The 12,380-nt window shown below is 43.6% G+C and overlaps 1 protein-coding gene across 3 annotated transcripts in view; it reads left to right on the forward strand.

The window, feature by feature from the left end:
* Nucleotides 1–11,004, forward strand: part of ARMC9 (armadillo repeat containing 9) — a 57,346-nt gene extending 46,342 nt beyond the window's left edge. For all 3 annotated transcript variants that reach the window (XM_074547278.1, XM_074547276.1, XM_074547277.1), the window contains 3 exons: nucleotides 1,566–1,695; nucleotides 5,761–5,930; nucleotides 9,977–11,004. In XM_074547278.1, the coding sequence (XP_074403379.1) occupies nucleotides 1,566–1,695; nucleotides 5,761–5,930; nucleotides 9,977–9,999 (323 nt within the window). In that variant the 3' untranslated portion in view covers nucleotides 10,000–11,004. The remainder of the gene's footprint in view (nucleotides 1–1,565; nucleotides 1,696–5,760; nucleotides 5,931–9,976) is intronic.
* Nucleotides 11,005–12,380: the final 1,376 nt, after the last annotated feature.

The following is a 12,380-nucleotide window of genomic DNA, read 5'->3' on the forward strand; positions in this document are numbered from 1 at the left end:
AAATAATTTTTGTCTGTGACAGAGGAAATTTTTCCTAGCATTAATCCAGGCTATAAAATAACACTGAGCTACTTGAAAGATGGCCTGAGGTTTATTTTGGGTTTTTCCAAGTAGCAGTGACATATGTGCTTGTCTTTCTTATCTTTTGAGATTTAGAAATGAGGTGGAAGAAAAAAAGAAAAGAGAGACTGCACTGCTGGAGCCCCTGGTTGTTATGTCAGTGACAGGACTTAATTCTGCAGAATGATAATTGAGCTGGGTCTTTGAACATCTCCATGTTTCCAAAAGGCATTGGGGATTGTAATATTTAAATTAAAAAGGCTTTAGTTTAAGACAATGGAAAAATAAGCCCTTTCTCTTCTGTTGCCTTCTAAGATACAGCAGGGAATAGAAATGTGTAAAAATAATGGTACTGCTTCTAGAGGCTTTCATGATGCTCTCCCAAACATCTCTGCTGTGCAATAAATTTGCTGTTTATTGACTTCTGATCTTGGTCTGATGGTCATTCTGCAGTACCAGGAGCCTGCTTATTTCAGAATATTTGTTTCCCAGCATCACATGAGTACCTTGGGACTCAGAGTTTCATGCAGACAAGTCATGAAATGAATAGTAAGAGACAATGAGTGAAAAAAAAAAAAAACAGAATAAAGCTTCATGTGAACAATTAGCATCCTCAAGGGGCTATCTCAAGGAGGCTAAGTTTAGCCTCAAGGAACCTTGATCCTCTTTTGTTTACCAAAAATGAGCATTGTTCTTTAATGTCCTCCTGGAAATATTTGGTTGTTCTTGAATTGGTCTGATTTTGTCCGGGTCCATCCTATCCCCCTTTATCCTTTGTTAAAGAATCAATAATTCTTGCACTCTTTGATTTTTTGTCTCCTGTGGGCAGAAAACTTGTGGACCAAAGATGAGCCCTGGTCATCTTCCTACACTTACTATGTTGAATGCCAGACAGAACATGTGTTGGGCAGCAAAATGCCTGTCTGAGAGTGACCTGATCTGCATTCTTATCAGCATGAGAGAGCAAACCAGGACAGCAGCCCGTCCTGAGCATGGCAGGAATGGAGCTAGGGATTTTCCCTAAACTTTTATTGAACTTGCACATCTTGCTAGCCTTGTGGTTCTAAGCAAACTGAGTGTCCTTCACTTCCCCATTAGTGTAAGGCAGAAATTGAGTCTGACAGAAGTGTAAAACACTTATTTTTGTCTGCAGTGGCCCTGTTACTGTGGGTCTGTACAGACAAGTGCAAGGGATTGTGTTCCTGTGGCTTTAAATGGGGTATTGGATGTAGCTGATGTGTGTTAACTGCAGGTCTGCATGTTCCTATCCCATTGCAAGTGCACAGTGTGGCCCGTTTTATTTTCCAACTGCAGAGGGCTTAAATTGCCACACTTGCAGCTGTTTTGCTCAGGTGATGAGCCCTAATAAACTCTGCTACACAAACTCAGTAGCCTGCCAAAACCTCAAGGTTTCCTTCATACAGCAGGAGTAGTGACTTGATTGTATTTCTAATAAAACTGTAAGGAGACAGCTCCTCACTGAACTGTGTTTCTTTTTTAAGCAGCAGTTGAAATGAAGCCATCTGAAGCATTTGCATCAGGCCATAGAAGGGACCAATGCATCCCAGCTGGTGATACCTTATCTTCTCAATCTGCTGGCTTCCCTGAGGACAAAGTAAATGGTCCATCACACAGGTATGATCTATCCAGAGAATACCTAAAATTGTGAGAGGAGTCTGACAGGGTTTACCAGCTAATTCCATGCTGCTGTAAAGACAATCTGTGAAGTTACTTGATGTGTGATGCAGTCTGGCCTGAGACAGCTGTGGTTGTGCTTGCCAAACAAAATACCCTTTGCTGTGCCAGAGGCAGCTGCTCAATTTCTAAGCATCTGGTTCAGAATGACAGAAGTCTCAAGCAAGACATTATTAATGAACTTCACATGTATGCTCAATGCAGCCTTCTGAAAATAAAACTTCCTGATTGCTTCCTTATATGACTCAACAGTAGTCCATGAAAATCATTTATTAGTAAAGAAATAGGGAGGACTGTGGGGACAGGATAAGAATTAACATGCAGAAGGAAGAAAAATGAAGAGTTTAAGTGGGTTAAGAGTGCTTAAACATGCTGAATTGCTAGCACTGCTCACCAGAGTCCTTCATTTGTCCACTAGATGGGTATAGCAAAGGAGGCAAAGTTATGAGGTCACCCAGCAACAGGCTTCAACTCTTCCTTGAAATCATTCCTGTAAAATGAAAGGTCTTGCTCTCCTTGAAATAAACAGGGCTAGGAGACTTCTTCTCTTGTTTTAAGGATTAAAAGTGATCAGCTCAGGATTGGGCAGCTCGGTGGGGCTGCAGTCTCCCGTTGTGTCTCCTAGGGCGACTCAGAGGATAAGCACAGCTCTGTCCATTAGGGGCTGAGCTGGGGAATCACGTCCTCGTGAGAGCCTTAAGGGCGTAGTGTTCCCGTCTGATGTTGCCCCTCCCGGGCCAGTCGGCTCGGTCCCACCGCTGGGGACGACTCCCAGGTCAGGGCGAGAGGGACTCCGCATCTCTGCAGGCTCAGCACTCGGCTCTTCACGTCCAGACATCACTCCAGTCTCTCAACTCTTAGGTGGCTCCTTGTTTTTGGGGTTTTCTCAGTACGTTTGGAGCCGTATTCTCCCACAGCATGCTGGTCCTGGAGTCACTTTGCATAACCCCCTCCCCCACTCTCTCAGGTCTCTTCACTCTTTTGGGAAAAGTACACCTTAGCCTTGGGCAAGGCTCTGCTAATAAAAAAGGAGCTATTAGCTACAACGACCCGTGATTACAATAACAAAACACGCAGAACTTTGGCAGGGACAGTGATCTGGCTGCCTTTTTGTAACTTTTTCTCACAAAAAAAAATTAACAGAATTTTTGTTCATAACACTCCTTATCCTGCTTATCCTGTTCACCTTAGGCCCTCTGTGAAGCCTTTGTCACGTGTACAACTGTGATGTTATATCTTGGATGAGAACAAGGAATTAATTAGCAATTGGACTAAAATCTACCAAAGTTTTCAGAGCCTGCATTTGTCCTTCAGACATTAACAGCTTTTTCCTATAGCTAATTAGATTGGGCCAAGTTTTAAACAGTGTAGACAAATTTTAAAAGCAAATATGTTCCAGAAGTAAAACACAGAATGGGTGGAGATGTGTTAAAGGAAGGCTTTTACAGCTCTTTATGCATCTGATTTTTCAGAAGTGCTTGGTTATTTGTGTCAATTACAGCTCTGGCACTTCAGAAAGATTCTGTGTCTAGAACTGTGTTTCCTTCATGCCTGCAGATGCCAGTGTGTGGTTTGGGGGTTTTGGGGGGGCTGGTGTGGCTCTGGTTTTTTGGTTGGGTTTTTTTCCCCAGTTGTACTGTTTCCATGGGGAGATCTGAGCAATTATACATTGTCAACAAACTGATACTGTTTTCAGATGAAGTGATTAGGAGTCATACCTCTGGGCCAGCATTGCTGGTTTTTTTTCTGTTGTCTCTTGTAACAGTAGCTAAGCACATAATAGAAATACAAATAGACCATACAAATTTATGACCAAATTGTTTGCTTTGTGGTGGAGATAGGGACATTCTTTTTCAGGCTTTGTTTCCAGGCAGCAAGTAAAATTGGCAGCATCTTGTCCCCCACCTTAGTGAGATGCTTTGCTTCTCTACATAAGCTATTATTTAAAAGGTGTGTTCCCAGTAATTTTTAATATTTATTCACAATCATATGTATAAATCTCAGGAGGGAATTTATAGGAGTGAAGGCACAGGTGTAGTGTCCTGCAGAGGAAGATCATATCTTTTCACACTGTGTTTCCTCAGCATGCATGCAGTAATTTGGATTTCCAAACACAGCCTTGAGTTACAGATACAGGAATGCAGCCGTTCTCAATTGAAGAGAGCACAGGGTTTTCTGTGTCAAGGGTCTTTTGTTAATATGTTGGTGTTGCAATACCTGCAACTAGACCTGCCTTTTCATTCTTTCACTCCTGGACGCAGACTATAATTTGTTTGCAAAACAAATAGGACTAATAAATCACTTCTTTGCTCATAGTTTTGTCCACTGTAAGAATTGCCTCCTTCCTGGAGGCAAATACCTGTTTGGCAAATACCAAGACCTTCCTAGAAAAGGTATGTATGAGAAAAGGAGGGCTCAGTTGGGCTGTGGAAGTGGTCGCTTCTCTTTCCCCTCTTCCTTAGCAGTGTAAATTGGGAACTTAACTGCACAGGGTTAAGTGAAAGGATGCAAAATCAATTGGAGAGAAGAATGAGATCTTAGTAGTGACAGTTCTGCTGCAGCTGTTTTATTTCCACAGGAATAAATGATTGTTCCAACTGATGCAGATCAAACTGAGTTAAATGACAAAATAAGCAATAACAATGATACTGCTATATGGAGCTAAAGATGTTTAAATATCTCCGTGGTCCACGCCTTGAGGTTTTATCCAGGCAGTCTTATTTTTTGGTTGTTTTACCAATCTGTTTCTGCTGCCATCTGCCGCCTCCTCTTTTGAAGCTGAGACAAGTATTAACACTTGTAATAGTCATAGGTAGAGGGCTGCAGAGATGGTTCTTAGCAGAGCAGTTAGCACGTCTCTGCCCCCAACAGCAGCATATACATATGCGAAATACAGACAATGATGCTATTTAAAATACAAAAGGAACACTTGCTCAAATCTCCCTGCAAGGTGAAGCAGGGCTATGGAAGGGCTAATCAGTACTGACTCTGCAGCATTCCCAGGGGAGGAGGGGAGATCAAATATCTTGAAAATCCCCCAATCACCCCTTCTGATGGTCACAAAGGGTTCTTTTGATGGAGCTAATAACACAGAACTTGCTTTTTGAATCGCCGATTTTTAGACAGCACCTTTCCATGTCCTGCCTTTGGCTCTTTTATTTCCCTTTTTAATATGTTGAAGTTTTCATGTAGCAGTTACTTTAGTTTAACCTTTTCTCCTTTTAAGAGAAAATCGACTCACTAGTGCAAACATTAATTTAGATTCAGAATTATTTTAGAGACTTGCTATTTCCTGGTAGCCTCCATTATTTTAACTGTGAAAAGCTGTATTTATGCTGGGGGCAAGGAAGGGCAGTGTATCCTCACACAGTTATTGACAAAATTTTAAAGAATGGTATTTTTGCAGACTGTGAAATAGCAGCACCTGCTTTATGATCTCAGTGTGAGCAAGGAACCTGTGTGTTTAAGGAATTTATTTTAGAGATGCCATCACAGCTTTTTGCTCTCTTGACAAAGCCTTCAGGGCGTTCTACAAATCTTATCTCACACAGGAGCCAGGGAGGCTGCCTATGTCTGCCAAGACTGCCCTGTACCTGGAAGAAATCCTGGTGTCTGTGCCCTAAAAGGATGTGTTCCTGTGCTCTAGCATATCTGTGTATTTTTTTGCACCCCAGAACGAGTCACTGGATGTGATAAACACAACAAAAAACAAGCTAAAGCTCAGTTCCTGGTTTGCAGGGAATTTGAGTGCCCGTGTTCACTCCTGTTGTGCAGAGTGAGGTTTGGGCAGGATGGAGAGGTCCAGAGCCAGGCTGGAGGCTGTGCAGTGAGCACACAGCCCAGGCAGTGCCTGTGGTGCCATGTTCCTTTCCATTTGCAGCCTCCCTGAGCTTTGAGCACCTGCCAGGCTGTCCCAGCACGTACTGCAGGTTTCACTTGGTTGCAGCCTCACTATGCAGATGTGTTTCTCCATGCATTGCTGACCCTTTCCCTCTCCTCCTCCAGTGACTTTGCCCTGGCCTTCACCAGCAAACCCAAGATCCCACGCACTCCTGACGGGCAGAGCAGCAGCCCCAGGAAGGGAAAGGTCCCAGCCATTGCCCCCCAGTTCTCTCAGTCTGGACCCCAACAAGCAAGCCATCCAAGCTCCTCAGGATCTTCAAGGAGTAGACAGAGTAAGTGGAAAATGCCATCATTCTGTTTGTCATTCCTTGGGTGGGAATGGAGGGAGCGCTGTAGAAACTCTTCAGGAATGAAGTGGTAGGCTACAAATGTGCCAGGAGTATATGACATTGTGCTTGTCATCTGCAGGATGTACAACCATGTAATTATATCCTGCTGAACACTGCTCCTATTTCCAGGCTGTCATGTGAGCAGTTAAAAGACATGCTTTTTCCTGTCTCTGGGTGGAGAAAAGTGACTCAAATTCTCAGAAGTTTTTGGGGAAGCTTATGAGTCTCAGATTAGACCTTCTCTAGATGTCATCAGAGTTTTTCCTTTACTTTAGACACTTGTTCATCCCACTGAATGGACCTGAATCTGTCTTTGCTCTGCCTATGGGCATCCTCCAGGTGCAGTTCTATGGCAAGTTTTACTATTGGCACAGCTGAGCTGATATTTTCTGTGGCAGTAACACCTAGAGATCAATCAGTGCAGTAGAAGTGCCCTTTTATTTGCAAGAGTGAAATTTCCAGATATGAGTCAGGACATTTTAAGGTGGCAATCACAAGTAGGCCACATTTTCCCTCTAACCACATTGGTGTGACACTTGTGACTTTACCCAGCTAACACAGATCATCAAGTGCAATGTTCCAAACTTATTTCAGGGTACCCAGACAGGAATTGTAACAGAACCTGTTTCAAGGCTTGAACCAATTCATATAAATATTTCAAGTTTCTTCCTGTAGAGATAGAAGGGATGGTGGCATAACACTGTCTAAATCTTTAAACTAATGCTGATGTGGATGTGAACAAGAGGATGAGCAAATACAGTAATAAGATGAGAAGCTGGTTGGTAGCAGCTGAACTTCAAGACTGTGATTAAAAATTTTCCATTTAAGAAATCTAGAATTTTTTTCTTCAGGTTTTTTGTGTCTTCTGGATTTGCAGACTGGTCATTAAATCTCACAGAGCCCTATTCCAAGCTTTTTCCTTGGGACCATCCCTCACCCTAGGCTGCTTTACCTGCCTAGGGTTAGGATTAGGGTTAGGGTTAGGGTGTAACTTGAAGTCGGATCCCTGGGTGTGTCTGCAGTGCAGCTGGATGTAGAGCAGATGTCAGGCAGCCCAGGAGATGGCTCAGGGCAGCTTGGTAAGCAGGGAGCCAAGCACAGTGTGCTGCTTCTGGCAGTCTCCTTTCTGCTAGAGACTGATACTCCAGAGCCATGAGGCCCTGCTGTGGCCTGCAGAAGTTTATAAGAAGTACTTCATCTGTGGGGGGTTCAGAAGAGAGGATGGCTTCGACGTGAGGATGGAGGAAAATGACGGACTCTTGCTTTGAGCCAGGCAACACATGCCCAGTAGAGAGGAAAAATGGATCTTGGATGCTCACACATCAGTAAACATGTGTGGAGTGTCAGCTGTGGAGTTTTTTGGGGTGGAGGGAGAAGAAAGTTACATTCTTCAGTAATGAACAAACGTTTTCTCAGGTGTGTGGATAGGAAAAACTGGATTCCAATACAACTCTGTGTCCATCATCAGTGAAAATGGCAGGAGCGTGGCATCATAACAAGTTTAGTGATGATTATTTGATCACAATGCAACATTAGTTCTATTCTTTAGCTGTAACTGTTACCTTGAAACATTTGACAAAACCATAGTAAGTCAATACCTTCCCAAGAAACTCGAAATGTGTGTATATCATTAGCTACTCATTACAGATAGAGAAAATGAAATGAAGAGAGTTTAAATAACCCAGTAAACCAGTAACAGAGCTGGAAAGAGCATGCTGAGCCTTCTGTGTTGCTCATTCATTGTTCCACACAGTTGCACATGCAGAGAAGTGGTGTGGTTTCGTTCAGGGAGTACAGGTGAGGCATTGGAAGGGAATGTTCTCGGTGGCAAAAGGAGGTTTTGACCTGGAGGCTCCTTGCTTCAACACTCCTGTGCTGAGGTAATGCAGCTCTTTCAGCTTCACCTTTGCTGCGTGTGCCCTGGGTTTTACCTCTGACACGAGTGCTCTCTGTTTCCTGTGACAGCAGCACTGTTCTGCCCTGACTGGAATTGGTGTTAACACCCAGGAGTCTGTCCCTGGTTCCTGTTTCGGTTCATTTCCAAAAGCATTGGCCCATTGAAAAGAAGCTCTTGTGAAGGCAGGAAAAGTACAGAGAGTGTGTGTGTGTGAGTGTGTGTGTGTGTGTGTGTGTGCACAAAAAAAATCTTCTGCATGTTCTGGTTTCTCAGGGCAGCTTTGCACTCCTGGGGAGAGTGTTCTAGGAAAGATGTGACAGACCAGTGTTGCTTTCAGGAGGCTCTGGAGCAAGATCCTTTTCCAGGGGCACAGTGTTAAATATATCTTATTTTTAAATTGCTCTAAAGTAGATCACTTGGGGTCCTCTGTGGATTCAGTATATGTGATCTGTTAGTCCAGATACTTGAGCTCTTCTAACTTTTATTGTTGTATTTGTTTTACACTGTACCTCTTTGCTGGGAATGTATGCTGAATGTATAGCAAGCATTCCAGCTTGCTATGGTCCATTTACCATTTCTCCCAGTTTTTTGCTGGGGAATCCAGGCTGTCATTTTCTGTCTATCCACATGTGGCATGAGACAGTGTCAGCAATTAAATGTTAAGCTCTTCCTGCTAAAAATAGCAAATACATTATTTTGCAAACAACTTAATCTTCCACTCCTCCTGTGTACATGTGTCCAGCCTTCTTGTCACAGAGCACCAATTAGTTCTTGTCCTTCCTGCAGGAACTTTCACACAGGTGTTTATAGGTGGGAAGAGTTACATGAAGGTTGTAAGGACCAGATTTTTTAAGGACTAAAAAGGGTTTTAAGCACTCACACTGAAACTTGAGTTTCTCAAAGGTAATTCTCAGCTGTTACTTAGAGATGCATGGAAGAGATCTGAAGCAAGTGAGCCCCTAATGTTTCCCCAGTAAAGCTTTCTGTGCTTACTGCTCCTTTAATTTCCTAGCTGACTCATCTATAGGTCAAAAATGGTATCAGATGCACAGATATCAGCAATCAGTAGATTCCAGCAGTTGCTGCCTCCCATTTGCCTGCTGCATAGGTATGTAGGATTTTACATCTCAAGAGACTCTGTTCCAGTGGAAGACTAATTTGTGGATTTCTTAGTATTTCTGAAGAAATGCAAGTTTTTATAGCTGATGGACATGATGAGAAAAAGATGACTTTCTGATTTTACTCGCTGCATTCACTTATTTTAGAGACACGTTTTTAGCTTGATTTTAGTGTTTATTACAGGTGTGTTTTCTGGGAACAAGCTGATTTTATGTAAACCTACCTGAACCAGCTGGACCGCTCCTCTTGGAGCATGGAGTGTGTGGAATGCCTGAGGAATGCAGAGAAAGCCCAGGTACTCAGTGCAGCTACAGGCCTGGGGCCAGATTCCTGCCTGAGATGCAGCCCCTGCTGTTAGCTGAACTCTAGAGCAAAAGCAAGCTCTTCATATAATAAATATGAAATAAAATAAATACGAAATAAAATCAGCTATGCTGGGATCCTCTGTGATTTCCACTTCCAGGCTGGTACAGGGATTACACTGACAGCATGGCTGGAAAATAGAATTCCACAGGAAGCACAGGTACCTCCAAATGTAGACCTTTTCAACTGTGTTCCATGTGGACATGGTTGTGTGGTTTAATCCACTCTGATCCTTATTCTCTGTCTGTTCCAGGCAGCTCAGCATGGGTGTGCTGAAGCTGTTTGCAGTGTACCAAGGCACATTGCAGCTAGGGCAGTACAAAAATCTCTACCAGAAGAATGGGGAATGTTTTTTGTTAGGAGGGTAACTGGGCCCTGGTGATGCCCTTTCAGTTCTTTCAGTATCCCCTGAAAAGGGGCTGCCATAAATGCATTCTGCAGTTCTGAGTTGCAGCATCAGGAGTTAAAGGAGTTAAAGTGCCTCTCTGCATGTTTTTTGTGATGTTTGTGTCCCTGTACAAGTTGAACAAGCATTGCCCTCAGGCAGCTTCTGTCTTGTAAATAAATCCTGCTCTCAGCTGACAGACCCTTTCTGGATGTTTTTCTGCAGGCAGCCAGTCCTACAGGAAGTGAGAACAGTTCCTTTCCTCGAGAATCACCTGTCACATTGCTGAAGGACAGAGCCAGCTTCCTGTAATGAGCTTCACTGGTGACCTGCAGAGGAGAGTGGGGCTGTTGGCGCTGCAGGCCTTGCACAGGGACTGGGGATTATCTGATGGGATGTGTCTGTGGCCTCTACAAGTGCCTAAGACAAGGGCCTTGTTATTAGAATTTGAGTCTCAGCAGCAGCCCAGGACTGACAGAGGACATGGATATTTTCTGATTGTTTGCTCTAAAGTGACATTGCCACCTTGAGAAGGAACTCTTGCTCTCTGCCTTCTGTGTCAGTGTAAATGTCTTTGGAAACAGAATGTAGCCTCCGCCCCGGATTCTTACCAAGAAACTCTATTTTTTACTTATTGCTTGCTGAAGCAGCCAGCCAATTGCTTTTTTAAAATTTTGCCTGCGTGACTGAGTTGGGAGGTGTCTGTGTTCAAAGGATCTGTGTGAAGAGGGACAGTGTCTGCCACATGTGCAGAGCCTTGCAGCCCAGAGCGCTCCTGTGTGGGGTGAGATCTTCCTGACCCTGAAGAGGAGGTATTTTATCAGCTTTTGGTTGACCTGTAGCAGATGAAAAACACTGTTACAGTTCCCAAGGCACCATCCATGCTCACCTCTGAGCTCTTTATCTGCAGCAATTACTCCTATTACTTCTTTCTGCATTTTTTTGTTTAACATCTGTGGAATGAAAAATCTCCTTTTTTTTCCCTGGAATGAAGAGCTTTGCTTCTTCATTCATAGAAGAAACCATGAGAATGTGAACAGATCAGAAGCAATTTTCTCTTTACATGTAACTGTGCTCCATCATCTTTGGTGTTTGTTGGCTTTTTATGTTCCTCACTTCAGAGCAATGACTGTTTATGTCTTTATGGAATTTGTGCTGGTCTTTGGTGCATGTGAAGTGCTGGCTAGACAAGAGATATCAGGAATCCTTCCACTAAATAAAAAGCAGCAGTTAGTTCTGCCAGTGAATTACAAGGCCAGTGCCGTTTGTTGTTCTTTCTCTCAACAGTAACAGTGACCAGGATACACTGAAGCCTTCACTGGGGGTTGGCTTTTGAGTAACACCCCTTCATGTGACAGCTGCTAGGACACATAAATGCAGTTTACACTGGGACTTGGCTCCTGCTGAGGCAAGAGATGTGCAAAAGCTGATATTTGCCATAGTCACACTTCAGAAACAAATGTTTGAATGAGTATGAAAACAGGGAAGGTAAGGCTTTGGTTTTGGAGAGCAAACAGGTGGAACACAGCCTGAAAGGTAAAGCAACTCCTGTAGTGACAGTGCCTTCCCCTAAAGCAAAGAGTTGTAAAGCCATTTCTGTAGAGCCAGAAGAAAGCATTGTGCTTCTGACAAAACATTGGATTGGGCCTCTTGCTCTGTGGTGGCAACTGGAGAGCCAAGGCCACTGATGTCATTGCTTCAGACCCACTGAGATCAGTGAGCTGTGCCAAATGTTTGCAGAAAGTTGTGTTTCCCACACACAGGTTCAGGCAACCCCTTTGGATAGACATTAAATCAGAATGGGGGTGTTTTGTAGGAGAAGACCTCCTGTAGCTTGAAATCCAGTCAATTCATGTGGAAGTTGCCATTTACTACTCAGTAACACCAAGCAGGCAGAGTATGGGTGTTGCTTTAGCTCCCAGACTACTCAGGACAAGCAGTGACTCCAGACACTTGCTCGTCTCTGTCACACAGGTCCCCATGCCAGACAAAGGAGTCACAGAAAATCTCTGACTCGTGCTTAGAGTCATCTGCCTCCTCTCTGAGCTGATAAACACAACTAATGGGAAAATGTCCTCTGGTTCACAAAAAGGCAGTAATGGAAAACAGCCATAAAAGTTCACCTCTGGCTTTCCAGGGTAGGCAGAATTTCCTCTGAAATTGTTTTTCTTCCAGCACTGTAGCATCAACAGCCAAGTTGTGAATGAAGTGCTGGGCAGTTCATTTGCATACACGAATAACAGAATGCTCCAGCAGCTGAGTTTTATTTACCTTTTATTTACAGCAGTGCTGAGTTTCATGTTGAATCTGTGCTATGTTCATGATAGATCTGATCGTGTAAGATGGAGAGCAGCTTTTGAAAAGTGTTGAGAGCAGACTAATTTTTTTGGGGTGGTGGGGAACAACCCCAAGACCTCACTGATTTTATGAGTTGAGGTAAAACTTCACCACCCCTTGCCAGACACCCCAAGGTGGTTGGTAGGTGTGGCAGCTGCTCCAGCAGATCAAGATTCATGAAAACCAAAATGCACCTTGCTGAGTTGGACTGAAAGGAACCAACTGAAGTGTGTGTGCTTGAGTGTTTCTTGCTCAGGCCTGCTGCATTGCAGAACTCTATATTTCCCCATGT

The sequence above is a fragment of the Zonotrichia albicollis genome, chromosome 9, assembly GCF_047830755.1.
Source record: "Zonotrichia albicollis isolate bZonAlb1 chromosome 9, bZonAlb1.hap1, whole genome shotgun sequence".
Classification (NCBI taxonomy): domain Eukaryota; kingdom Metazoa; phylum Chordata; class Aves; order Passeriformes; family Passerellidae; genus Zonotrichia; species Zonotrichia albicollis.